Source organism: Nerophis lumbriciformis, linkage group LG36, assembly GCF_033978685.3.
Source record: "Nerophis lumbriciformis linkage group LG36, RoL_Nlum_v2.1, whole genome shotgun sequence".
In the NCBI taxonomy this organism is placed as follows: Eukaryota; Metazoa; Chordata; class Actinopteri; order Syngnathiformes; family Syngnathidae; genus Nerophis; species Nerophis lumbriciformis.
Window position 1 is genome coordinate 19,743,714 of NC_084583.2, and position 26,287 is coordinate 19,770,000.

Consider the following 26,287-nt stretch of genomic DNA (forward strand, 5'->3'; position numbering starts at 1 on the left):
TCATGTAACATTAGCTTAATGCTAAAAAGCCAGGTTACTATCACATTCTGTAACAGACAAATAATTTCATGTAGGCTAACGTTACCTACCTGCTAGCTCTGTCTTTTCTCGTTTCTCCTCCTCTTCTTTTCTCTTTTTTCTTCCCTGGGCACCTGACAGTTTTGGCCGTTTTGACATCTTGTGTTGATTTTTTGATGTGGTGACGTCCAAAAAGAGTGGGGGGGGGGGGCTAATGTTGTAACAAATAATATTTCCATTATATAGGCTTTACTTTGCATTTTAATTAACGTGGGATTATTTTTTTGTATTTAGAAATAATAGTACCAACTTTTTTTTTTTTTCCTCCAACATTTGTGGCACTGGCGTGGCGCCCCCTGATGGACGGCGCCCTTAGCATTTGCCTATACGGCCTATGCCACGGGGCCGGCCCTGGTCGCCAGCCCAAGTGGCCCCGAATCCATCGAGGCATAGTCATGTGGCGGCGGCGAGTGGAACGCCGCTGTAGCAGGCGAGGAGGGCGACCCGGCACGGGCCACATCCGTGGCCGACTGGGAGGTGGGCGCACTTGGCGTGGCGGGCGACCAGGTAGCGGCCATATCCGTGGCCGACCAGGAGACAGGCGCGTCGTCATCTTTGCAGGCGTGGAAGCTCGGCGTGGCAAGTCAGGCGGCGAAGCATCACTAATTATGTCCATGAGAAAACAGTTTTTTTTTCCCTACATGATGAAAAATCCAAAAGGGGAGCGAACAAGTGATGGTAGATTCTTCTCACATTTGTGTTCAGAAACAGACTCTAGGGGAGCATATTATTGTTGTATAATCATTAAAAGCTCAATTTCACATAATTGAAGACCTTGAAGTCATTGTCTTCTAATTTACTGTCGTCATTTACTCACTTTCGATCTAACAATCAAACCTTTATTTAGTCGAGCCTCTTCAGTGTGCTCTCCATTTAACAGAGTCAATTTAGTCTACACATCACTATTAGACATTTTTAATGTTGTTCTTGTTGCAATTATGTGAGCCTTCAGTAGTTTTCACTTATTAAAAGGTATTTAAACTATGATTCAACATTGTATTTCTTTTCGACTTCATCTAGTCTCAAATCCCTTCATATGGTTGTCTGCTCCGGGTGACGCACGCCCACAAGGATGCGAGCATCCAACGACTCCAACTGTCTCCAAAGTGCTGCCATCAGGCTTTTGGTGCCAGTAAGCTTCAGTCCACCAGTATTTTTCCGGAGAAAACTTGTCCAGCTTATTTTAATCATATGAGATTTGTAGCAATCTACAAGTTAAACTTAGTAGAAATAGCATAAGATGGTTGGTAGAATGGCTGTGTTGAGACCTTTGCCAAAGATTGGACTATTTTATTGTGAACAATCAATCAATCAATCAATCAATGTTTATTTAAATCACAAGTGTCTCAAAGGGCTGCACAAGCCACAACGACATCCTCGGTACAGAGCCCACATAAGGGCAAGGGAAAACTCACCCCAGTGGGACGTCGATGTGAATGACTATGACAAACCTTGGAGAGGACCGCATATGTGGGTAACCCCCCCCCCCTCTGGGGGAGACCGAAAGCAATGGACGTCAAGTGGGTCTAGTATAATATTGTGAAAGTCCAGTCCATAGTGGATCTAACATAATAGTGAGAGTCCAGTCCATAGTGGATCTAACATAATAGTGAGAGTCCAGTCCATAGTGGATCCAACATAATAGTGAGAGTCCATTCCATAGTGGATCCAACATAATAGTGAGAGTCCAGTCCATAGTGGATCTAACATAATAGTGAGAGTCCAGTCCATAGTGGATCTAACATAATAGTGAGAGTCCAGTCCATAGTGGATCTAACATAATAGTGTGAGAGTCCAGTCCATAGTGGATCTAACATAATAGTGAGAGTCCAGTCCATAGTGGATCTAACATAATAGTGAGAGTCCAGTCCATAGTGGATCTAACATAATAGTGTGAGAGTCCAGTCCATAGTGGAACTAACATAATAGTGAGAGTCCAGTCCATAGTGGATCTAACATAATAGTGAGAGTCCAGTCCATAGTGGATCTAACATAATAGTGTGAGAGTCCAGTCCATAGTGGATCTAACATAATAGTTAGAGTCCAGTCCATAGTAGATCTAACATAATAGTTAGAGTCCAGTCCATAGTGGATCCAACTGAGTAGTGAAAGTCCAGTCCATAGTGGATCTAACATAATAGTGAGAGTCCAATCCATAGTGGATCTAACATAATAGTGAGAGTCCAGTCCATAGTGGATCCAACTGAGTAGTGAAAGTCCAGTCCATAGTGGATCTAACATAATAGTGAGAGTCCGGTCCATAGTGGATCTAACATAATAGTGAGAGTCCAGTCCATAGTGGATCTAACATAATAGTGTGAGAGTCCAGTCCATAGTAGATCTAACATAATAGTTAGAGTCCAGTCCATAGTGGATCTAACATAATAGTGAGAGTCCAGTCCATAGTGGATCTAACATAATAGTGTGAGAGTCCAGTCCATAGTGGATCTAACATAATAGTGTGAGAGTCCAGTCCATAGTGGATCTAACATAATAGTGTGAGAGTCCAGTCCATAGTGGATCTAACATAATAGTGAGAGTTAAACAATGAGAGGGGATTAATTGATTGTGCCCAGCTGCCTGATCCCCGCACCTGCAGTCCATTTGGACGCGGGTCCGCCGGCCACGCCTCTTTGCCGCCATCTTGTAGTGGTTGCCGGTGTGCCCTGACCCGCTATCGGTCTACCGGCTACGCCCCCTCGCCGCCATCTCGGAGTCGGCCCCAGCGGGGCACGCCTCGCTGTCCGTCTGCCGGCCCCGCCTCCCCACACGGACATTGTGACTTTTGGTATTAGTGTTCCTGAAAAAACGGGACCCAAATACACATACTGTACAGCAGATTTTTACAGCTAGATGTGTATATAAGAGGTGTATATATGTGCAAGAGGAGAAAACTATAATATACGGGGGGATATAGATTTTTTAAATATGTAAAGTAAGAACAAATATAAAATACAATATAAATTAAAGCTGCAAGCAGCGTTGGACGGGCCCGCGTATTTGGCAGGTGCTTCCTGCCTGTACCCATTCAACATATCTTCACCTGCACATTACCTACTTGCTCTGCATCTGAAACGCGCGCAGAGGAGAAAATGTTTGGAAAAAGGTTGACAGTTTTGACCCAACTATTTTTTAGAGGGGGAATAGCAAACTTTGTGTTGATTTTAGCCGGGGGTTGTCAATAAATGAAATGTAGGTCTAATTGAGACCTACATAGGTTTTTGTTTCATGTATCGACAACATTCGTATTGGTAGTAGTTATAGCTGTAATACTAGTAGTTTTGGTATTAGTAATAATTGTATTAGTAGTAGTTATAGTATCACTATTGTTAGTAGTTATAGTATTATTATTGTTAGTAGTAGTAATTGTAGTATTATGATTTGTAGTCGTAGTAATTGTAGTATGACTATTAGCAGTAATTGTAATAGTAGTATCATTAGTAGAAGTAGTAATTGTATTATTAATAGCAGTAATTGTAATAGTAGTATTAGCAACAGTTATTGTATTTGTAATAGTAGTATTAGCAACAGTTATTGTATTTGTAGTATTAGTAACAGCATTTGTAGTAGTAATTGTAGTATTGGGAGTAGTAGGTGTAGTAATATTACTATTGGCAGTAGTTGTAATGGTAGTATTAGTATTAGCAGCAGTTATTGTAGTATTTTTAGTATTAGTAACAGCAGCATTTGTAGTAGTAAGTGCAGCATAGTGGTTAGTAGGCGTACTAATAGTGTTATTCTTAGCAGTAATTGTAATAGTAGTATCAATCAATCAATGTTTATTTATATAGCCCTAAAACACAAGTGTCTCAAAGGGCTGCACAAGCCACAACGACATCCTCGGTACAAAGCCCACATAATGGCAAGGAAAAACTCACCCCAGTGCGACGTCGATGTGAATGACTATGAGAAACCTTGGAGAGGACCGCATATGTGGGTAACCCCCCCCCCTCTAGGGGAGATTGAATGCAATGAATGTCGAGTGGGTGTGACATAATATTGTGAGAGTGTAGTCCATAATGGATCCAACATAATAGTAAGAGTCCAGTCCATAGTGGGGCCAACAGGACACCATCCCGAGCGGAGACGGGTCAGCAGCGCAGAGATGTTGCCAGCCGATGCACAGGCGAGCGGTCCACCCCGGGGTCCCGACTCTGGACAGCCAGCACTTCATCCATGGCCACCGGACCTGTGCCCCCCGCGAGGGGAGCAGAGGAGCAAAGAAAAGAAACGGCAGATTAACTGGTCTAAAGGGGGGTCTATTTAAAGGCTAGAGTATACAAATGAGTTTTAAGATGGGACTTAAATGCTTCTACTGAGGTAGCATCTGTAATTGTTACCGGGAGGGCATTCCATAGTACTGGAGCCCGAATAAAAACCGCTGTATAGCCCGCAGACTTTTTTTAGGCTCTGGGAATCACTAATAAGCCGGAGTTCTTTGAACGCAGATTTCTTGCCGGGACATATGGTACAATACAACGAACGCATGAATAATGATCTCAGCGTCGCTAGTGGATAAAATAGAACGAATTTTTGCGATATTATGGAGATGAAAGAAGGCCGTGTTAGTAACACTGTCAATGTGTGACTCAAAGGAGAGTGTTGGGTGGAAGATAATACCCAGATTCTTTACTGATTCGCCTTGTGTAATTGTTTGGTTGTCAAATGTTAAGGTGGTATTATTAAATAAATATCGGTGTTTAGCAGGACCGATAATCAGCATTTCCGTTTTCTTGGCGTTGAGTTACAAGAAGTTAGTGGATATCCATAGTTTAATTTCATTAAGACACGCCTCCAGCTGACTACAATCCAGCGTGTAGGTCAGCTTTAGGGGCATGTAGAGTTGGCTGTCATCAGCATAACAATGAAAACTAACACTGTATTTGCGTATGATGTCGCCTGGCGTGCAGGGCCAAGAACCGAACCCTGAGGAACTCCGCACGTTACCTTAACATAGTCTGAGGTCACATTATTATGGGAGACGCATTGCATCCTGTCAGTAAGATAAGAGTTAACCCACGACAAAGCTAAGTCTGACATACCATTGTAGTATTTTTAGTATTAGTAACATCAGCATTTGTAGTAATAAGTGCAGCATTGTGGTTAGTAGGCGTACAAATTGTAGTGTTATTATTAGCAGTAATTGTAATAGTATCAACAGTTATTGTATTTGTAGTATTAGTAACAGCAGCATTAGTAGTAGTAATTGTAGTATAATTATTAACAACCGCAACTGTATTATTAGTAGTAGTCGTAAATGTAATAGTAGTAGTAGCAGCAGTTATTGTAGTCAAATAATTATTATTAGTAACATCCGCAATTTAAGTAGTCGTAATAGTAAAATTAGCATTTGTAGCATTGGTAGTGATACTAATTGTAGTAGTAGCAGCAGCAGCAGCAGCAGCAGCTTTTGTGTATTATTATTATTAGTAGTGATAGTAATAGCAGCTATTGTAGTATTATGTTATTAATATGTGTATTAGCAGCAGCTATAGTATTAGTAGTAATATTTATATATAAATATTTCTATCTCTACTTGCTCTACAACCTCGGGTCACGCTGGTGCTTCCTGCCGTCACCCAGTCAATATATCATTACCTGCACATTACCTACCTTGTCTGTATCCCGGCATCTGTACATTTAAACCCCATACAAACAAGACAAGCAAACAGTCCCTGAGAGAAAATAAACATGTACAGGTAGGATCATTGGTTTCCCCCGGTGAACGTGGGTACTGACAGGGGACGCGACGTGAACGCTGATCCATTGTCCCCCAGGCATGCAAAGCCATGCAAAGCGGCATGCAAACCCAGCAAGAACAGAGCAGGAAAAAAGCGACGACACCATAAGGACCAAGAGAAAAACCAGGGACATAGCAAAGACTGGGGTTGAGGTATGTTATTCCAGCATGCAAAGGAAGGTGACGGGACGTGGCGTGAAGGTAAGGGTGCAAAGAAAAGGTGCGCACAAGGCAAGGTAAAAAAAAACCTAACACTTAGCCTCAACTATAGACATGAAACAAAACTCGCTAACTGTGGCTATGAAAAAAAAAAAAAACTTACTTGGTAAGGCATGCAGCATGAGAAGAGCAGACGTATTGCATGGAACAGCATGAACAGAGCAGGAAAAAATTCGACGACACCATAAGGACCAACAGAAAAACCAGGGACATAGCGAGGACTGGGGTTGAGGTATGTTATTCCGGCATGCAAAGTGAAGTGACGGTACGTGGCGTGAAGGTAAGGGTGCAAAGAAAAGGCGCGCACAAGGCGGAGACAAAAAAAGTAACACATAGCCTCAACTATAGACATGAAACAAAAGTCGCTAACTGTGGCTATGAATCAACAAAAGACATGCAGCATCAGAAGAGCAGAGTTATTGCATGAAACAGCATGAAAAAAATCAACGACGACACCAGAAGGACCAACAGAAAAACCAGGCGTAAATAATGACATGGAGACAGGTGCTTGAGTCCAAAACGTGAAACAGGTGCAACTAATGAGTTGACAGGGAAACAAAACAAGAGGGTGAAAAAACAGGAACCAGTGGCGTTTTAAAGAAACACAACATAACTAAAGAAAACATGCTCACAAGACATGACAACAAGATATACTAACACCGAACTAAAACATTTCTACATCAAATCTAGTAATACATTATCATCTACAAACTAGAAGTTTTCCCTGTCAGTGCAGGATAAAAATGCAATAAGGTGCATGTATAAATAAATAAATATATAAAAATATATAAATATATGTATAATAAATAAATAGATTACGGTACTGTACAGATAAATATATTGCACTTTTTCACATGCATGTTATATGGTCTTTTGTATTCCAGCAAGTTAATCCATTTTGGGGGTTGACGGTTGTGATGATGTTTAGGGACCCTCTTCGTCAGCAAAACTATCTGCAAACAAGACATCCAAATCAAACGTATCACCTTCATCTTGACCACGAAAACCACACAGGATGGCTTCGTGGTCACTGAAATAAGTGGACACCACTGCACAATCCACAGCATACTGTGTTGTTTTGACATAAACATGGTCAATTAATGTCCCACTCTCTGTAGTCTCTTGTGTTACATGCTGGCAAAATCCATTTTGGCCCATTAATTTAGAAATTGATGAATGTTTGAGGAGGTCTTCATTAAAATCGCCCATTATAGCAATTGTGTTACTGATGGGATTTACACAATCAAGTAACTTAACCAGATTGGATTTAAAAAGTGAAATTGGATAACATGGCGGACGATAAATTACTGCCATCAAAAGGTTCTCTTTGGTAAACAGGCACACCAAGCACTCCAGATTTAAATCGGGCACCTGCAGAATCTCACAGTCCGAATTATCTACAACATATAATCCCACTCCGCCATGTTCGAGATCTCTAATCTCAGATAATTTGACATCATTGCTGCTGTAACACAAGGCTCGAGGACGACTGTGGAAAGTGTATCCCTCTATTTGGACACAGTCTGTTGAGGATTGTGCACTGAGCCACGTCTCTGTGACAGCAATACAGGTAGGCTGTAAATGCTGCGTACAAGACACCAAATGAGCGACGTGGCTACGCAAATTTTGGACGTTAAGTAAATACACAGAGAAACAGGGAGTTTCTAATGAAGGCTGTGGATGTTCAAGTAGGAATGGGGGCATGCTATCCAATGCCCCCTTGACGGTGTGCTTGCAGTAAATGGCCTTTTCCTCAAAATCTGTAATCACAAGGCCGGATATATCCCTAACACGACTGAGGGCGACATACGCCTGCCCAGCTGCAAAAATCTTGTGTAAACACACGACAGCCTCGTCGACAGTTAGACCTTGCACTTTGTGAACAGTGCAGGCCCACGCGAGTTTAAGAGGAAACTGACGACGCAAACCGCCGCGTTTTGTCGCCGAATCCTCCACGGGGTCAATGGCAGTAGAATGCGGGCATTCTACAGCAGCATGGGAACGTTCCTTTCTCCTTTGTGAGCCTATCTTAGGATCATCAAATTTGACATAGACTACGAGGGGGAAGTCTTCATCTGCTCCAAATTGAATATAAGTCACTGTTCCACATGCGCCATTGACCAGACCGTCTGCCACAGCAACATTTTTACAAAGCATGACACGTGCTTCCGGAGCCAAACACAAACTCTTGGCCAAACACGTGTACGACGTTTTACCGTGATGCCCGACCACGCGCTCTAATTCACCCGTTTTCCTGCTGTTAATAAAATCTTGGGCCTCAATTGTAACATAATCTGGACAGGTTGCGAATAACCGCTTCAGATTATGCTCGCTGGCTTGCATATTTGTGGGATAAATATGCAAAGCAGCGCTCTGTTCCCCCGTCTCCCGAGACTTGAGGATATCGACGTCGCTTTGCAATAATGGGGTTTCCTTTGACCGAACTCTAAGTCTATTTAGCAGCTCAGAAAAGACACTATCTTTTTGCCTCACAACTGTTTTTAGTTCTACCTTTGTGAAATGACACCAGAGGTCCACACCCACCTGACAGGTGTACAGCGGCCTCCCTTTAACGGGCGGCAACTGATAAAAGTCACCAACAGCTACAACACTAACGTTGCCAAATTGAGAAAAGTCCCCCGTCTGTTTAATTTGCCTTAACCGGCCATGCACATAAGCTAAAAGATGATGATCTACCATACTGATTTCGTCAATGATTAGAATTTGTAGGTGACCAAATTGAGCCCTCAAGGAGTTTATCTTATCTTCACCCAGAGGGATGTACGGTAAACTAACCTGCATGCCAATACTAAAGGTGTGGTGAATTGTGGCTGCATGTAAACTGTATGCAGCGATGCCTGTGGGAGCAGTTAAGAGTACGCAGGTTTCATCCGGTTGGTACAGACGCGACAATAGTCTCCCTGCCTCGTACTGGATAGCTCTAATCAAATGGCTTTTTCCAGTACCTGCCCCACCAGTTACGAACACATGGAAAGGTTCTGGGGTTTTTCCCATCACCTTTTCTAGGCACCATTTCCTAATCCTATCAAAAATGCTCCTCTGCGTCTCATTGAGAGAATGGACCAGAGCTAAACCCTCCCTTCTAGGCAAAATGTTGGTGTTTCTCTCGATTGTAGCTACTTGTTTACCACCAACAAACAAATCGGGGACATTTTCCTCCAATTCAACTAGCTGCTCGTCCCCAATTTCCCCCTGCTGCTGCTGCCGCCTCTCCTCTAAACATTCCATGTGTTCGACTTGCTGTTCAGGACAAAGGTCCCCCCACGCATCCTCGTCGACACCGCCCAACAGGTCCGCAATCTCCTGCGCACGCTCTAATCGAGGACAGTCCACTTCAAACTTTGCCCTGTTTTCATCGACGACGTCTCGCACTGGCCGCTCGGTCCCGCCAGCCGACGTCACATTACCTTCCTCGTGGAACTGTTTGTAGAACTCAAAGCCTTCCGGCTTGAGCTCTAAATCAGTTCTATAAGGAAGGAACAACTGCAGCAAACTCTGAAAGTGGGCTTCCTCCTGTTTGTCCAATTTGAACCGCATGTAGCGAACGACGGCAAACTGCGTTCGTGTTCTCCGCAAGACGAACCCTAAACCCCCTTGAAGTTCGATTTTATTGTCCGAGTTTTCATTCTGGGTGAGAATACGATACTCCGAACAAAACGTGGCTATGCACATATCCTCAAACACGACACTATCGGGCCTGTTCTTATACCTCTCGACAATGCTTGTCATCCACATGTTTTCGGACCTAAGGCCCTCTGAGGAAGCCCTTTGCAACAACACACTGAGGGGTAAACTCATCCGCACAATGTTATTCCCTGTTGGAATAAACACGACCTTCCTGGAACATTCTTTCAAATGCATGCTCATTAGCCTATACACTGCCTCCTGAGCGCAGACATCTCTGTTGTGTAAATATACACTGCCCAGTTTCTTTAGAGCGTCTTTAGCAGAGAGATTTCCTAGTTTATTTGCTTCCTTAAGGGCATTGCTCAATAACAGACCCATTTCGGTCTCTGATTTTGTGATGTACTTTATGATGTATATGATGACTGCGTAGGCGTCAGTGACAAAGCTAATGTCCATGTTAGCGTTCCAACACTTCAATAGATTCCTATTATACTGGTTAACCCAGGTGTCGTTTACCCCTCGCCTATAAACCACCTTATTCTTAGTCTCCAGCCGCCTATAAGCGAGCTCAAAGACTTCCTGGTTGATGCCCACACTGGCAAACAACTCTTCTACACTACCAAAAGGCTCCTCCCTCCCCATGGCATTCTTTACTCTCTCCATAAACATCTTCGCAACCTCCTTTGGCATCTTCCTTCCCTCATCGTCAAAACAGGTGCACTTTGGCCTGTTTTCTGAAGTGCGATCACCCTCTGTCCCCGTTCCCTTTTTAGGACAAACACATTCTTTGATTTTGCAGATGAACGTGCGTGCAGAGATGGGTTTTGGAAAATTGAAACGACATACCGTTTTATTTTTACGACATGACTTTGAATGCCGTTTTGAATGCGTTTGAACCGATGACACAACTTCCAATAGTGTGTCATCGCCAGAGGGTAGCTCACATGTCACATATTTATCAACAAACTCTGCAACTTCTACATCTGTGTTTTTATAAATTTGGGGAGCTCCCTCAATCCAAAACAGCGCATGAACATGGGGGGACCCACGCTGCTGGAACTCAATGCGATAAAAGAAATCTACAATCTTGCCAACTGGTTGAGACGGGGACATGAGTACTTCCTTCAAAAAACAGTGCCACCTGTAGTCAAACATCCTCGCGGCTGTGACCGGGTTGCGACGCAACAGCTCGCACCTATCGGCCCACTCTAACTGTTCTACTGTCTGCTGTCTGCCTTCCTGTCTCAGGATGCTGGCAAGGAGATTTTGCCAGCGCAAATCAGCAGACGAAAAAGAGCAGAACCATGTAGGAATCCCCAATTGGCGGACACAAGCCAAAAGGTCTTTCTGAACGGAAGACCAAAAAGCTGGCGTCCCGCGAATGGGCCGAAGGAAACGAAAACCGTCATCGAACTGTAGCAAGCGCTTCAGAGACTCGTCGTCTTTGAGCATGCCCGGGGAAATCCGCTGAGAATGCTGACCCCCCTTACCTTTACGCATGGCGACCGAAATACTACTTATCACTTTGTCTAATTCGGACATATACTGGCTAAAGAATATGTATTCCACATTGCGTGCAAAACGGCCGTCGGCGTGCATTATGCGATTATTAAAGTAGCGCGACAATGTTAAGCGATGCGTGCGGCGGGTGTGGAATGTATTAGTGCTCGTCGGAAACAGCACAGGGAAACACTTCGCCTCATTTAATTTGTCAGAAAGCATTCTAACCGGACTATTACCTTCCGCGGGGGCCAGACATACAACATCCGCAAAATACTGATCTAATGCTTCCTGACCGATATCAACAGGCATAAGACAAGTGTCCTGAAACATGCAGTGCTGTTGTCTGTCATGTAACATTTCATCTTGTGCTATGTCTTCGGATTCCTCTTCTGCCCCAATTTCCTGCTCTACAGCCTCATCCTCACTGGACTGTGTGTCAACAACAACCTGCTTAACCTGACCAGCCTCTACAACAACCTCTTCCTCCCTACAAAAATCATTTGACCATTCCTCGTTGAACTCAATGTCTTTATACAAGACATTAGTTCTCTTTAAGTACTCTATAGCACGCCTGACACGCCACGAGTCAACAAATTGATACTCGTAGTGTCCTTTGTAGGTTAATTTCCGTTTTAACTTAACTTGAAGCAGAGACCCCTCCATACTGGACCGCGGCAACACATTGGTGGTTTGTACAATGTTGGCCGGAACACAAGTAACGGGCCCGTGTACACCATTCTGACCACCCTTAGGCAACGCCAACGCCTTCATAAAAGGGATACGTAAAGCTATCAGGTGCTGCTCTAAGCTATTCAGACATCCCAGTTCTGGAGGAATGGGGTGTACAGCTAAGTTGTTGTTCCAACATTCAGCTGGGAATTGACCTTTACTGATCTTACTATGACAAGTAAAGCAAATCCACAACTGACCTCTGGACACAACAATGGGACAGGGCTCAACACACTTATCATCACAACTATGCAGATAATGCTCACTAATGCAATTATTTGCAATGCCTGCCGTTGCTAAACGTGCTGCATATACTTCCCTCTCACAGGGCAGCACCTGATATTTAAACTGCAGCCTATGACAAACACTGCACACGAAATCGGGTCCGTGTCTAACCTTATCCAAAAAACTATCCATGACAAAACCAAAATCTACAGACTTCTCCAGCCTCTGCTTCCGACTCAGCTGTACACTAGCTATCACTTGCTGTCTATGTTTTAAACTAACACTATACTGCCTTTTGCTGCCTAGTTTAACCCTTTGCCTGTGTTCTAAATTGTCCATGTACTTTATTTTACTCGCCACTTTACTCCCAAACTTAACCCTTTCTCTATGCGCAATATTTGTACTGTATTTGGCTACACTGCGTGCTTTAACACAGTATCTATGGGCAATATTGTCACTGTATTTAGCAACACTGCGTGCTTTAACTTTGGTCTTGTATTCTAAATTAATGTATTTTGTTTTACTCGCCACTTTACTCCCGTATTTGACCCTTTGCCTGTGTTCAATGTCAGCCCTGTATCTCGCTACACTGCGTTTTTTAACCATGATCCTGTGACCCAAATTGTCCCTGTACTTTCCTACTGTGCGTGCTTTCACCCTTTGTCTGTGCTCAAAGCTATATCTGTATTTGTCAACACTTCGTGATGTATAGCTCTCCCTGAATTTCAAGTCGTCACTATACATTTTCCTATAAAGCAGGGCACGTCTCTCGCGACGGTTAAAATTAAATGTATCCTGCAGTCTTTTCTTACGCTTTAAATACTTTGTCGCACTAGAATCCCTACTTATTGTACTACCCTCTACAACCTCTATAAAATCTTTACCTTTACAATCTATCCCATCTACTGCCAGCCCCGCTCCATTTTTAAGTGAAGACCTAGTGCTACGGCCTATATCCCTGCCTAACTTACAATAACCATGACAACTTTGCAGTCCAGGCTTTAAAACACAAACAACAGACTCAAAATGCTGGCCCCCGACATTCTCCAAGTAAATGCAGTCTGCTGACAAACACTTACTGCTGCAACTATACTGTAGCCAACGACCATCATGAAAAGAAAAAATGTCAATGCCTAAATAATCCGCAGTGGCCTGGATTTCAACCTCTGTGGCCCAAGTCTTGACACACTTCATCCTGGACTGCTTGATGTACTCTAAAAGAGACATCTCGCTCCTCAAAAGACCCCGATACCTAGCCTCATTATTTTCTAACTCTCTACAGGCTGCCAGTCTAATCTTACGATGGTTCTTCTGTGAACCACTGACAGCCTGAGAAACAGCTCTGAAAAAGCAGTTCCCATCCGGAACTATTTTCTCGCTAAGGCAGGGAACACCTAAGTAGCACACCTCTCTATGCACCAGACCACCGACTTTCATAAAATCTACTTTTAATTGACTACACAAAGCCCTACAAACGTCATCACCAAGGGGACGGAAAAACAGTTTGTCACTCTCAGATGCAGAGACAAACACTACATCAGAGTTGACTAGAACGCTATCAAAACGCTTGGATTGTTTTGACATGCGTTCACCAGAAAAAAACGAACGCTTTTTGCCATCAGTGGCAACAAATGCTGCTGTTGAGCCACTGCTAACTTCACTTAAAGTGAGAACAGAAGCGCCAGAGAGTGCTGGGCACGCTTCAACACCAGCCCCAGTCTGACACACAGATGGGGCTGCAAAATCTTTGTCAAGGTCACTAAATCCTGGTGCCGGAGCAGTGCTCATCTCTATGAAGCCACTCTCCACAGGAACACCGGATTGTGCGTTGCTCACAGCTGGACCTGCATCACTCTCAAACAAGGAGGTGGTTGCACAAACATTGATGTCACTAAGCTTAGGTGCTGCAGCAGTGTTCATCTCAAAGATGCAACTCTCTACAGAAGCTCCAGACAACGCTGGACTTGCACCTACACTAACCCTAACGCCACACAGCTCAAAAGGCTTGGGCCCTCGACTGAGAGCGTCAGCCAAACAACAAATGTAGTGATGCAGGTCATCTAAACAGGAAAAGTGCAGTATTACACTGGTACCGTTGTGATCTACCAGGCCACAGCTACTACGTGAGTGACTGTCGACCACAGCGAACTGTCCATCCTCACAGATGATGGCAGATGTAGACGTTACCAGTGTCAGCAGACACATGCTGTACTGACTGAAAATTCCCTCTAATCCATTACGCAGTGTCACAAAGGGACCGTTTTCCTGCTCAACACCCACAGCACCAGATGCTGGGTGTTGACTAAAATGAAAACTAAACAACTGCTCGTCAATAACTACATTACTAGGTAGATCCGGCACGGACAAAAAATGCGACGGATGGCTAAAAATACCCAGGTTGCGCAAACTACTGTAAAATTCATCGCCGGAATACAGAATGCGATCGAGCTCTTGTGTCTCCCACGAAAACACGCTTTTCACCACATGCTTAGCTATACTACTTGCAGCAATGGCCATGCACTGCATCCCTCCGTAACTAAACCTGCTATCCCCCTGGTGAAAAGATCCGCGCACAACCTTACTTAACCTAATTCCCCGACAATCCCTCGCGACCATTGCCACACGACCACAGACGGACTGAGGTTCACAAACACTACCACTAGGGGGAGGAAAAAAAGCAACCTTATCTATGAAGACCTGCAGCGGCACCTGGGCATCACCCAGGCGGCCCGGGGTCGACTCCTGGTATGGGTGCTCCGCTCCATCTTTCACTGAAGACCTAGTGCTACAGCCTATATCCCAGCCTAATTTACAATAACCATGACAACTGTGCAGTCCAGGCTTTAAAACACAAACAACGTACTCAAAATGCTGGCCCCCGACATTTTCCAAGTAAATGCAGTCCGCTGACAAACACTTACTGCTGCAACGATACTTTAGCCAACGACCATCATGAAAAGTAAAAATGTCAATGCCTAAATAATCTGCAGTGGCCTGGATTTCAACCTCTGTGGCCCAAGTGTTGACACACTTCATCCTGGACTGCTTGATGTACTGTAAAAGAGACATCTCGCTCCTCAAAAGACCCCGATACCTAGCCTCATTCTTTTCTAGCTCTCGACAGGCTGCCAGTCTAATCTTACGATGGTTCTTTTGTGAACCACTGACAGCCTGAGAAACAGCTCTGAAAAAGCAGTTCCCATCCGGAACTATTTTCTCGCTAAGGCAGGGAACACCTAAGTAGCCCACCTCTCTATGCACCAGACCACCGACTTTCACAAAATGTACTTTTAATTGACTACACAAAGCCCTACAAACGTCTTCACCGAGGGGACGGAAAAACAGTTTCCCACTCTCTGATGCAGTGATAAACACTACATCAGAGTTGTCTATATTGCTGTCAAAACGCTTGGATTGTTTAGACATGCGTTCACGGGAAAAAATCTTACGTTTTTTGCCATCAGAGGCAACAAATTCTGCTGTTGAGCCACTGCTAACTTCACTTAAAAAAGTGAGAACCGAAGCGCCAGACAGTGCTGGGCTCGCTTCAACACCAGTCCCACTGTGACACACAGATGGGGCTGCAGAATTTTTTGCAAGGTCACTAAATCCTGGTGCCGAAGCAGTGCTCATCTCTATGAAGCCACTCTCCACAGAAACACCGGATTGTGCGTGGCTCACAGCTGGACCAGCATCACTCTCAAACAAGGAGGTGGTGGCACAAACATCTTTGATGTCAGTAAGCTCAGGTGCTGCAGTAGTGTTCATCTCAAAGATGCAACTCTCTACAGAAGCTCCAGACAATGCTGGACTTGCACCTACACTAACCCTAACGCCACACAGCTCAAAAGGCTTCAGCCCTGGACTGAGAGCGTCAGCTAAACAACAGATGTAGTGATGCAGGTCATCTAAACAGGAGAAGTGCAGTATTACACTGGTACCGTTGTGATCGACCAGGCCACAGCTACTACGTGAGTGACTGTCGACCACAGCGAACTGTCCATCCTCACAGATGATGGCAGATGTAGACGTTACCAGTGTCAGCAGACACATGCTGTACTGACTGAAAATTCCCTCTAATCCATTACGCAGAGTCACAAAAGGACCGTTTTCCTGCTCAACACCCACAGCACCAGATGCTGGGTGTTGACTAAAATGAAAACTAAACAACTGCTCGTCAATAAGTACATTACTAGGTAGATCCGGCACGGACAAAAAATGCGACGGATGGCTAAAAATACCCAGGTTGCGCAAACTACTGTAAAATTCATCGCCGAAATACAGAATGCGATCGAGCTCCTGTGTCTCCCACGAAAACACGCTTTTCACCACATGCTTAGCTATACTACTTGCAGCAATGGCCATGCACTGCATGCCTCCGTAACTAAACCTGCTATCCCCCTGGTGAAAAGATCCGCGCACAACCTTAGTTAACCTAATTCCCCAACAATCCCTCGCGACCATTGCCACACGACCACAGACGGACTGAGGTTCACTAACAGTACCACTATCACTAGGTAGAGGAAAAGAAGCAACCTTATCTGTGGAGACCTGCAGTGGCACCTGGGTTTCCTCCTGGACAGCAGGCTCCTCCCTGATGACCGTAGGCTCACCACAGACCTTAGGCACCTGAAAATGTAAGGGAAAAACGGTGACACCAACCTGCTCCCTCCGTCCGGCGCGCCTGACAGCCACAGGTCTCCGACGACGCATCCCAGGAGAAGCCTATAGAAATTAAAAGAAAAATGTATAGAGGCTGTCTACTTAAGGCATACTTTATTGGATATTTTACAATTATGTATCACATACTAAAAAATTTCCCAACATTTGATTAACAACTAGTGGTACTACTGGTAATAGTAATAAGAGTTGTAAAATGACTGTGGCATTTTATTAGGACGCCTTGCTGTTGAGGTGTTCAGGACATGTACCACCGGTAGGAGACCACGAGGAAGACCCAGGACACGCTGAAGAGACTATTTCTCTCAGCAGGCCTGGGAGCGCCTCGGGAAGAGCATGCAGAAGTGGCTGAGGAGAGGGAAGTTTGGGCTTCCCTGATTGGGTTGCTTCTCCCACGACCCAAGCCAGGAATAGCAGTAGAAGATGGATGAATGGATTAATACACAGAGAAAGTGTTGTATACACATGTATTATACATCAGTGTCTTACGATTCATTATTGACACTACGTAGAAAGAAGTTTATGACACACATTACCTGGCCAGGTGGTGGGACAGCAATGCAGTCGGAGTCAGAGGAAGGAGTGAACTCCCTCCGTCCGGCGCGCTTGACGGCCACAGGTCTCCGACGACACCTCCCAGGAGAAGCCTATTAAAATGAAAAGAAAAATACATAGAGGCTGTCTACTTAATGGAGTACTTTATTGGATATGTTACAATTATGTATCACATACTCAAAAATGTCCCAACATTTGATTAACAACTAGTGGTAATAATGGTAATAGTAATAACAGTAGTAAAATGGCTTGGGCATTTTATTAGGATGCCATGCTGTTGGTGTTCAGGACATGTACCACCGGTAGGAGACCACGAGGAAGACCCAGGACACACTGAAGAGACAATGTCTCTCAGCAGGCTTGGGAGCACCTCGGGATCCCCCAGGAAGAACAGGCGGAAGTGGTTGAGGAGGGGGAAGTTTGGGCTTCCCTGATTGGGCTGCTGCCCCCGCGACCCAAGCACGGATAAGCAGTAGAAGATGGATGAATGGATTATTACACAGAGCAAGTGTTGTATACACATGTATTATACATCAGTGTCTTAGATTCGTTATTGACACTATATGTAGAAAGAAGTTTATGACACACATTACCTGGCCAGGTGGTGGGACAGCAGTGCAGTCGGAGTCAGAGGAAGGAGCGAACTCCTCCATGGCATCCAACATAGGACTGCTGAACCACACAGGGTTGGACGGGATGGGAAGGGACTGTAGCACCGGCTGTGTTCCAGCCTTCCAAACATAAAAAAAAGAAAGTCACTTAGTGAATTTAATGTATACAGTGGTTATGTAATTGTACAAAATAGATTATCATAATTAAAAAATAAACAAAAACAAAACGGCTCTGAAATACAGACAGCAACCCACAGCAACACATTACCTTTCCCTCCCGTCCAACCGTGGTCCACCTCCGGGGATCCGGGCGCCGACGGGGCAGGGGGTCTGGCCTCGTCACCAGGGCAGGTGGCGACGTCCACCAAGGGGAAGGAGGCGCAGGCTCCACCAGGATGGGCGAGCCACCTGTGTCGGCATGAAGATAAGAAATAGTGTGTTAAACACATGCTCATCTACATGTGAAGAGTACCTATAAAGCAGGGGTGTCCAAACTTTTTCCACTGAGGGCCGCACATAGAAAAATCAAAGCTAGCAGGGGCCATTTTGATAATTATTATTTTAAAAAGCAATACATGTACTCAGGCTTGATCCCAGGGACTACAAAGGGTTTTTGTCCAGAAAATCTAGAAAATGTGTCATTATTCAGTATAATTTTTGTTATTCGTCAAGTTGTTAAATCTCTAGATCAACAGTATGTCAATATAACAATTGTTAAAGATTTAAATAGTATGCTCTTTTTTTGCCAAAGAAAACCCGTTTTTAATGAGAAAACACAAAATATGCAATATTTGCACACAATAAAAATTGTAAGTGGGATATTTGAGATTATATAATAGAGCCATAAAAAGGTCAATAACTTATAACACCAGAGATTATAATTAATTATTATAATTAGAACAATGACACGTAAAATCTAATCTCACTAAAATTGTAGGGGATCCAAAAGGGTCCTACTCATTAAAGTGTAGACTTTTAACACAATGACGAGATAAACTTCAAATCTCTGTCAATTATAAGTTTAATGGTTGTTTATGTATTTGGTAAGTTCGTGTTAGGACCTTATTAAAAAAGAAAAAAAAGCTAGTTTTTTTACATGGTAAATGAAATATGCAACATTTTCCCCAAGAAATATCTGAAAATATTTAATGTGATGTAATTGCAGCTCTGAATAGGTCAATAATTCATAATGACATAGATTTTGATTCATTATTTTTTTTTAAAGAAAGAAACAGCCTACATGGCAGCTTTGTGTGATTAAACATTGCTACATGTTCTTGTTACATTTCACCTGTTAGCTTTGTAAATACCACTTAATGGTTTTTAGTTTTATTTCCCAATGGTATTTTTAAAATGTGCCTTGGGGCCGTTTAAAAATGACCTGGGGATCGCAAATGGCCCCCGGGCCGCTCTTTGGACACCCCTGCTCTAGATCAACATTAGGTCTATCTATCAATATAACATTTTTTAAAGATTAAAATAGTATGCTATTTTTGTCAAAGAAAACCTTTATTAATGAAAAAAAGAAAATATGCAATATTTTCACCCAATAAAATTTGTAAGTAGGATATTTGAGATTATATAATAATAGAGCCTTGAAAAGGGCAATAACTCATAACACCAGAGATTTTAAGTATTAGTTGTTGAGCAATGACACTTAAAATCAAATCACACTAAAATTGTAGGGAATACAAAACTAATTAAAGTGTAAAAAAATAAATTATAAATTGTGTATTTTTTACTGTTTACTTTTAACACAATAATCTCGAGATCAACTTCAGATCTGTCAATTGTAAGTTTTATGGTTGTTTATGTTTGTAGTTTGTTAGTTTTAGTGACTTAATTAAAAAAAAAAAAAAGTTTTTTTTTTACATGGCAAACAAAATATGCAACATTTTCCCCAAAAAATATTTAATGTGATGTAATGGAAGCCTTGAATAGGTCAATAATTCATAATGACAGATTTGGAATCATTATTATTTTTTGAAAGAAAGAAACAGCCTACATGGCAGCTTTGTGTGAGTAGAGTAAACATTGCTACATTTTCTTGTTACATTTCACCTGTTTGCTCGTTAAATACCACTTGTAAGGTTTGACATGTTTTCAATCGTATTTTTGAAATGTGCCTTGGGGCCGTTAAAAATGACCTGCGGGCCGCAAATGTGCCCCGGGCCGCACTTAGGATACCCCTGCTCTAGATCAACATTAGGTCTGTCAATGTAACATTTTTTAAAGATTAAAATTGTATGCTCTTTTTGTCAAAGAAAACCCTTTTATTAATGAAAAAAAAGTAAATATGCAATATTTTCACCCAATAAAAAGTGTAAGTGGGATATTAGAGACTATATAATAGAGCCTTAAAAAGGTCAATAAGTCATAACACCATTGATCATTATTATTTTTTGACCAACGACTCTGAAAAACTAATCACACTAAAGTAGTAGGGAATCCAAAAGGGTCCTACTCGTTAAAGTGTTAAAAAATAAATAATAATTGTGTTTATTTACTGATTACTTTTACCACAATAATCTCGAGATCAACTTCAGATATATCTGTCAATTATAAGTGTTATGGTTGTTTATGTTTTTTGTAATTTCGTTTTAGGCCCTTCTTTAATCAAAAGCTAGTTTTGTTACATGGCAAACACAAAATATGCAACATTTTCCCCACAAAATATTTAATGTGATGTAATGGAAGCCTTGAATAGGTGAATAATACATAATGACATTGATTTAGATTCATTATTATTTTTTAAAGAAAGAAACAGCCTACATGGCTGCTTTGTATGATTAGGGTAAACATTGCTACATTTTCTAGTCACATTTCACCTGTGTGCTTTGTAAATACCACTTTGAATGTTTTTTTTTTCCCCCAATCGTATCTTTAAAATGTGCCGTGGGGCCGTTAAAAAATGACCTGCGGGCCCACTTTGGACACTCCTGCTCTAGATCAACATGAGGTCTATCTGTCAAGATCACATTTTTTAAAGAATAAAATTGTATGCTATTTTTGTCAAAGAAAACCCTTTTTTATTTTGTAAATAACTAAATAAGCAATATTTTCACCCAATAAAATTTGTAAGTGGGATATTTGAGATTATATAATAGAGCCATAAAAAGGTCAATAATTTATAACACCAGAGATTATAATTAAGTATTATTATTTGAACAATGACACTTAAAAAGTAATCACACTGAAATTGTAGGGGATCGAAAAGGGTCCTACTCATAAAAGTGTTTACTTTTAACACAATCTGGAGATCAACTTCAAATCTCTGTCAATTATAAGTATTATGGTATTTTATGTATTTCTGTGTTCGTTTTAGGACCTTCTTAAAAAAATAAATAAAAAAAACAGCTAGTTTTTTTACATGGCAAACAAAATATGCAACATTTTCCCCCAAAAATATTTCAAAATATTAAATGTGACGTAATTGGAGCTCTGAATAGGTCAATAATTCATAATGACATTGATTTAGATTCATTATTATTATTTAAAGAAAGAAACAGCCTACATGGCAGCTTTGTGTTATTAAACATTGCTACATTTTCTTATTAAATTTCACCGGTGTGCTTTTTAAATACCACTTTTAATGTATTTTAATTATTTTTCCAATCGTATTTTTAAAATGTGCCGTGGGGCGTTTAAAAATGACCTGGGGGCCGCAAATGGCCCCCGGGCCGCTCTTTGGACACCCCTGCTCTAGATCAACATTAGGTCTATCTATGAATATAACATTTTTTAAAGATTAAAATTGTATGCTATTTTTGTCAAAGAAAACCTTTTTTAATGAAAAAAACAAAATATGCAATAGTTTCACCCAATAAAATTTGTAAGTAGGATAGGTGAGATTATATATTAGAGCCTTAAAAAGGGCAATAACTCATAACACCAGAGATATTAATTATTATATTTAGAGCAATGACACTTAAAAACTAATCACACTAAAATGTTAGGGAATATAAAAGGGTCCTACTCATTAAAGTATTAAAAAATAAATAATAAATTGTGTTTATTTTACTGTTTACTTTTAACACAATATTCTCAAGATCAACTTCAGACCTGTTTGCTCTTTAAATACCACCTTTAATGTTTGTTTCCCCCCCCCCCCCAATCTTAATTTTAAAGTGTGGTGGGGCCATTAAAAAATGAACTGAGGGCCGCAAATGGCCCCCGGGCCGCACTTTGGACACCCATGCTATAACGCAATATGATAAGCTGTTCAAAACTTACGAGCGACCAACTCGGGGACAGGAGGCATGGGGGTCCACGACTGCCGCTCTGCCATCTTCCTCCAAAGAACAGCAGATGCAGTGATGCAGGCCATCTAAACAGGAAAAGTGCAGTATAACACGGTTACCATTGTGATATACCAAAAAAATTGGCACTTATTTTATTGTATGTATACAGAATGAGAAAAGTTTCTGAGCAAACCATAGCCGGAGACTGTGGCAACTTTTCTAAAGGTTTCAGCCAACTCGTTAAGAGACATGCTTAACACACTCCAATAAAACATTCACAGTTTTTATTTTGATGTTTGTGACAACTAAATATAATCAAAACTAGGCTTATACTTAGCATAAGATAACATCAAAAAGCTGTCAAAAAACATGACTGTTTTAGCTGTTTAATCAGCAACACCTGTCACTCACTCCTTTATTTTGTTCCGTCTTATAAGGAGGCCTCGTCTTATGAAAATGTGCACTGTTAAAGTATATCATAAACTATAGAGCCGTTAGTTATTTCATCATACAAAATGTATTATCTTAAAAAAAAAAGTAACAAAAACAAAAAACAGCTCTAAAATACAGACAGCGGCCCACAGCAACACATTACCTCTCCCTCCTGTCCAACCCTGGGCCACGTCCGGGGATCCAGGCAGTCCTTCAGACCAGGGGAAGGAGGTGCAGGGGGATCGGGTGCGAACAGGGTGAGCGCAGCGTCGCACAACAGCTCCACCAGGATGGGCGAGCCACCTGTGTCGCTGAGGTGCACCTGAATAACAGATACAGAACACATTGGCTCCATAAGTGTATCCAACACCACAGAAAGCAAATAGGCTGTCATAACAACTGTACAGTTGCTGTACTTACGCCGTCATAACACCACAGCTCCAACCGATCCAGCAGGAAGCTGCTGGTCACAGCCACGAATGGGAGACCTGATCCAGATTTAAGGAAAATCATTATACTTGCATACTTTGAATTTGCTGTGAAAGCTACAATGGCGCCAGCGCAAAGATGAAAGCATGAACGTACCCATGCGTGCTGCGACGCGGTGGTGCTCCTGACGCAGCAGATCCTGCAGGCCCACGGGTTTGTTCAGACGCGGGGGGAAGTCCAGAACAAACACCTACAGACATTTTATCACATTTATGGCTTAAAATACAATAAAAAAAACACAGGCTGCTGTAAACAGCAATATACAACAAAAAGTTAAAACAAACGCACCTTGGGCCAGCGGCTGCGGACTCTGGTCAGGAGCGCGCCGAACTCCACCGCCGCATCGCCACGGTCCAGGTCGTTGCTCGGGGCCAGCACGCAGACGACATCCGGGGTCCACGGGAACTCCAGGCGCCCCACCTCTTTCCTCAAGTCAGCTGCACCTCCACCTGGAACAGACAGAAAAGAAAAAGAGAGAGGTACCTTGGGTAAGGCGACGTCCCCATCCACAAGGCCCCTCAGGTGGGAGTCACCGATGACGAAGACAGTCTGAAACAACAAACACTTTGCTTTAGAACAGACAAAAGAACCATGACTCCCAACAACCAACGCAGTCTTTACAAAAGAGAAGAACTGGTACCTTCTTCTCCGGGTGGAAAGCTGGAGGGACAAACTTCACCTGACGGCCAGTCAGGTCCGAAGTCGGCCACCTCCGCACGCGGTGGCGGAACCCAGTGCCGCGCCCTATGTAATGAAGATAAGAAATTGTGTCTTAAACCCATGCTCATCTACATGTGAAGAGTACCTATAAAGCAGAAGGAACAGCCTACATGGCAGCTTGGTGTGATTAGAGTAAACATTGCTACATTTCACCTGTTTGCTCTTTAAATACCACTTTTAATGGAAGCTATTTTTTCCAAGCGTATTTAAAAAATGTGCCATGGTGCCTTAAAAAAAATACCTGTGGGCCGCAAATGTCCCCCGGGCCGCACTTTGGACACCCTGCTATAAAGTATACGATAAGCTGTGCAAGACTTACGAGCGACGAACTCGGGCACAGGAGGCATGGGGGTCGATGACTGCCACTCTGCCAACTTCGTCCTGGCGGCTAGTGTCCGCCTGTGGCCCTTGGCACGCGGCATCTACACACACACACAGAGCTGTTAAATTGTCGCAAAGAAAACACAAAGATCAGAGTGAAACGTTGTCAACAGTTTTCCACATAGGGTTAAGACCAATGTTCCCTCCAATTGTTCATGGACGGCGTGGTGAAGCTGGTAGAGTGGCTGTGGCAGCAATCAGAGGGTTGCTGGTTACTGGGGTTCAATCCCCACCTTCTACCATCCTAGTCACGTCCGTTGTGTCCTGAGCAAGACACTTCACCCTTGCTCCTGATGGCTGCTGGTTAGCGCCATGCATGGCAGCTCCCGCCATCAGTGTGTAAATGTATGTGTGAATGGGGAAATACTGTCAAAGCGCTTTGAGTACCTAGAAGGTAGAAAAGCGCTATACAAGTACAACCCATTTATTTATTATGTGTCTGAGCAAACAAAAACTCCCAGAGCATTCAGTGGAGCACATGTGAGCAATATCACACGTGGCAAAACCAGCAGCACATCTGTCTCAAACCAATATTTTATAATAACACTCAAATGAGGACTAACTTTCATGATATTATTTAGTAATTAGTGATTTGGCCCACATGTAATGAAAAGAAAAGGTATTGTGTTTTTCATAAGCTATGGATTAGTATTGTACAATATCTCAGGGTGGGGGTCCTGCTTTGGAAAGCATTTGTACCCCTTTCAGAGATAATATTTAGTTCCCCTTAAACATGCTCATGTTGCACAATACTCGTGTTTTGGTGTGGTTATGGCCGAATGTAAACAGTTTTGCTCAATAAAGTGATCAATATAATTCCTGTCTTCGAAGCATCTCGATAGACGTTACAATAATTGAACGGTGTTGACAAACACCGTTAGGGCCGCTTGTTGTCACTGTCACTCAGAGTTGCATAGCAAAATTACACAGAATAAATGTGTATATTTTGTTTAGATTTCAGATGGGTTAGATTTGGTGCGCGGCATCTATATAATAGCTGTGCGCAGAGGACACTTGAGCAGGGCGCAATTGCGCAGGCGCGCACCTTAGAGGGAACGTTGGTTATGACAGTGTTGTTTTCCCTCACCATTTCAATAAATCAAACTCACCTTAGCAGGAAGTATGTGATGGGAAGTGTGTCCAGATGAGTGTGTCTGTATGCTTTTCAGTGAGTGTGTCTGTGTGATTGATTTATGTATATCTGTTATGTATATGCGTGCGGTTAGATTTTGTGCTCACAACTCTGAAAAAATTCACCAGAAGCAATGCAGACAACCTGGAAACAGAGAATAGACATAGGTTGTATTTAACAGGAAATTGTGTATATTTCAATAACCTTGCACTTTCAAAAGGGTTGTAACACAGGAAAACCACATTAAAGACAACATCTTATAGCAGCATTAACACTCACATGACTTCAGTACTGCTACTGAACATCAGCAGCATATTTTTTTAAATAAAGAATGATCAGAAAGCAGTTGCTGTAAACGCACACAGTATATACGCTCCAAAAAAACGGGCAGTTGGCAATGTTCCCTCTAATTTTGCATGTTAATGAGCAAATGCAAACTCCCTGAGCATTAAGTGTAGCACATGAGAGCAACATCAGACGTGCACTGTGGCCACACCATCATAACAGTTGAAATGATTTATTAAAATAATATTCTGATATAAGTTAATTTGCCCTCAAACAATGACAATAACAAAAAAACATGTTTATCCATCCATCCAAAATATTTGCAAATACCTTTTACAACATTAACAGTTACATATACAATGTACAAATGAACAATTAACTTTCACGTTAATCATACTATCATTGTTGTGTTTGTAGGCAAAATAAGCAATAAGTAGACTTTTGTTGAAATGTTTCCACTGTAACAGAATATTTTATTTTGCATTTGTTTGTATTGGATGTGTATCTTTATTTTTGCAAAAAAAAAAAAAAATAATCCAGCAGTTTGCTGTTTATCTTCCTTATAAAAAGTATGATGTAGCTCTGCTGGATGGATGTAAAAGAAATTACAAGATGAGAA

At 42.4% G+C, this 26,287-nt stretch overlaps 1 protein-coding gene across 3 annotated transcripts in view; it reads right to left on the reverse strand.

The window, feature by feature from the left end:
• Window positions 1–3,557: 3,557 nt before the first annotated feature.
• The window catches only part of LOC133576745 (uncharacterized), a 23,180-nt gene continuing 450 nt past the window's right edge, over window positions 3,558–26,287 (reverse strand). Inside the window, exons 2-14 of one of the 3 annotated variants that reach the window (XM_072912504.1) lie at window positions 25,361–25,527; window positions 24,190–24,292; window positions 23,791–23,894; window positions 23,439–23,699; window positions 23,247–23,340; window positions 23,082–23,149; window positions 22,825–22,983; window positions 22,222–22,315; window positions 18,257–18,396; window positions 17,971–18,108; window positions 17,359–17,469; window positions 16,805–16,867; window positions 3,558–6,990 (exon numbers count right to left, since the gene is read on the reverse strand). In XM_072912504.1, coding sequence (XP_072768605.1) covers window positions 6,853–6,990; window positions 16,805–16,867; window positions 17,359–17,469; window positions 17,971–18,108; window positions 18,257–18,396; window positions 22,222–22,315; window positions 22,825–22,983; window positions 23,082–23,149; window positions 23,247–23,340; window positions 23,439–23,699; window positions 23,791–23,894; window positions 24,190–24,292 — 1,473 coding nt within the window. In that variant the 5' untranslated portion in view covers window positions 25,361–25,527 and the 3' untranslated portion in view covers window positions 3,558–6,852. Of the gene's footprint in view, window positions 6,991–16,804; window positions 16,868–17,358; window positions 17,470–17,549; window positions 17,820–17,970; window positions 18,109–18,256; window positions 18,397–22,221; window positions 22,316–22,824; window positions 22,984–23,081; window positions 23,150–23,246; window positions 23,341–23,438; window positions 23,700–23,790; window positions 23,895–24,189; window positions 24,293–25,360; window positions 25,528–26,287 lie in introns of those variants that run through there. The other 2 variants (XM_072912506.1, XM_072912505.1) reach the window with 2 other exon arrangements.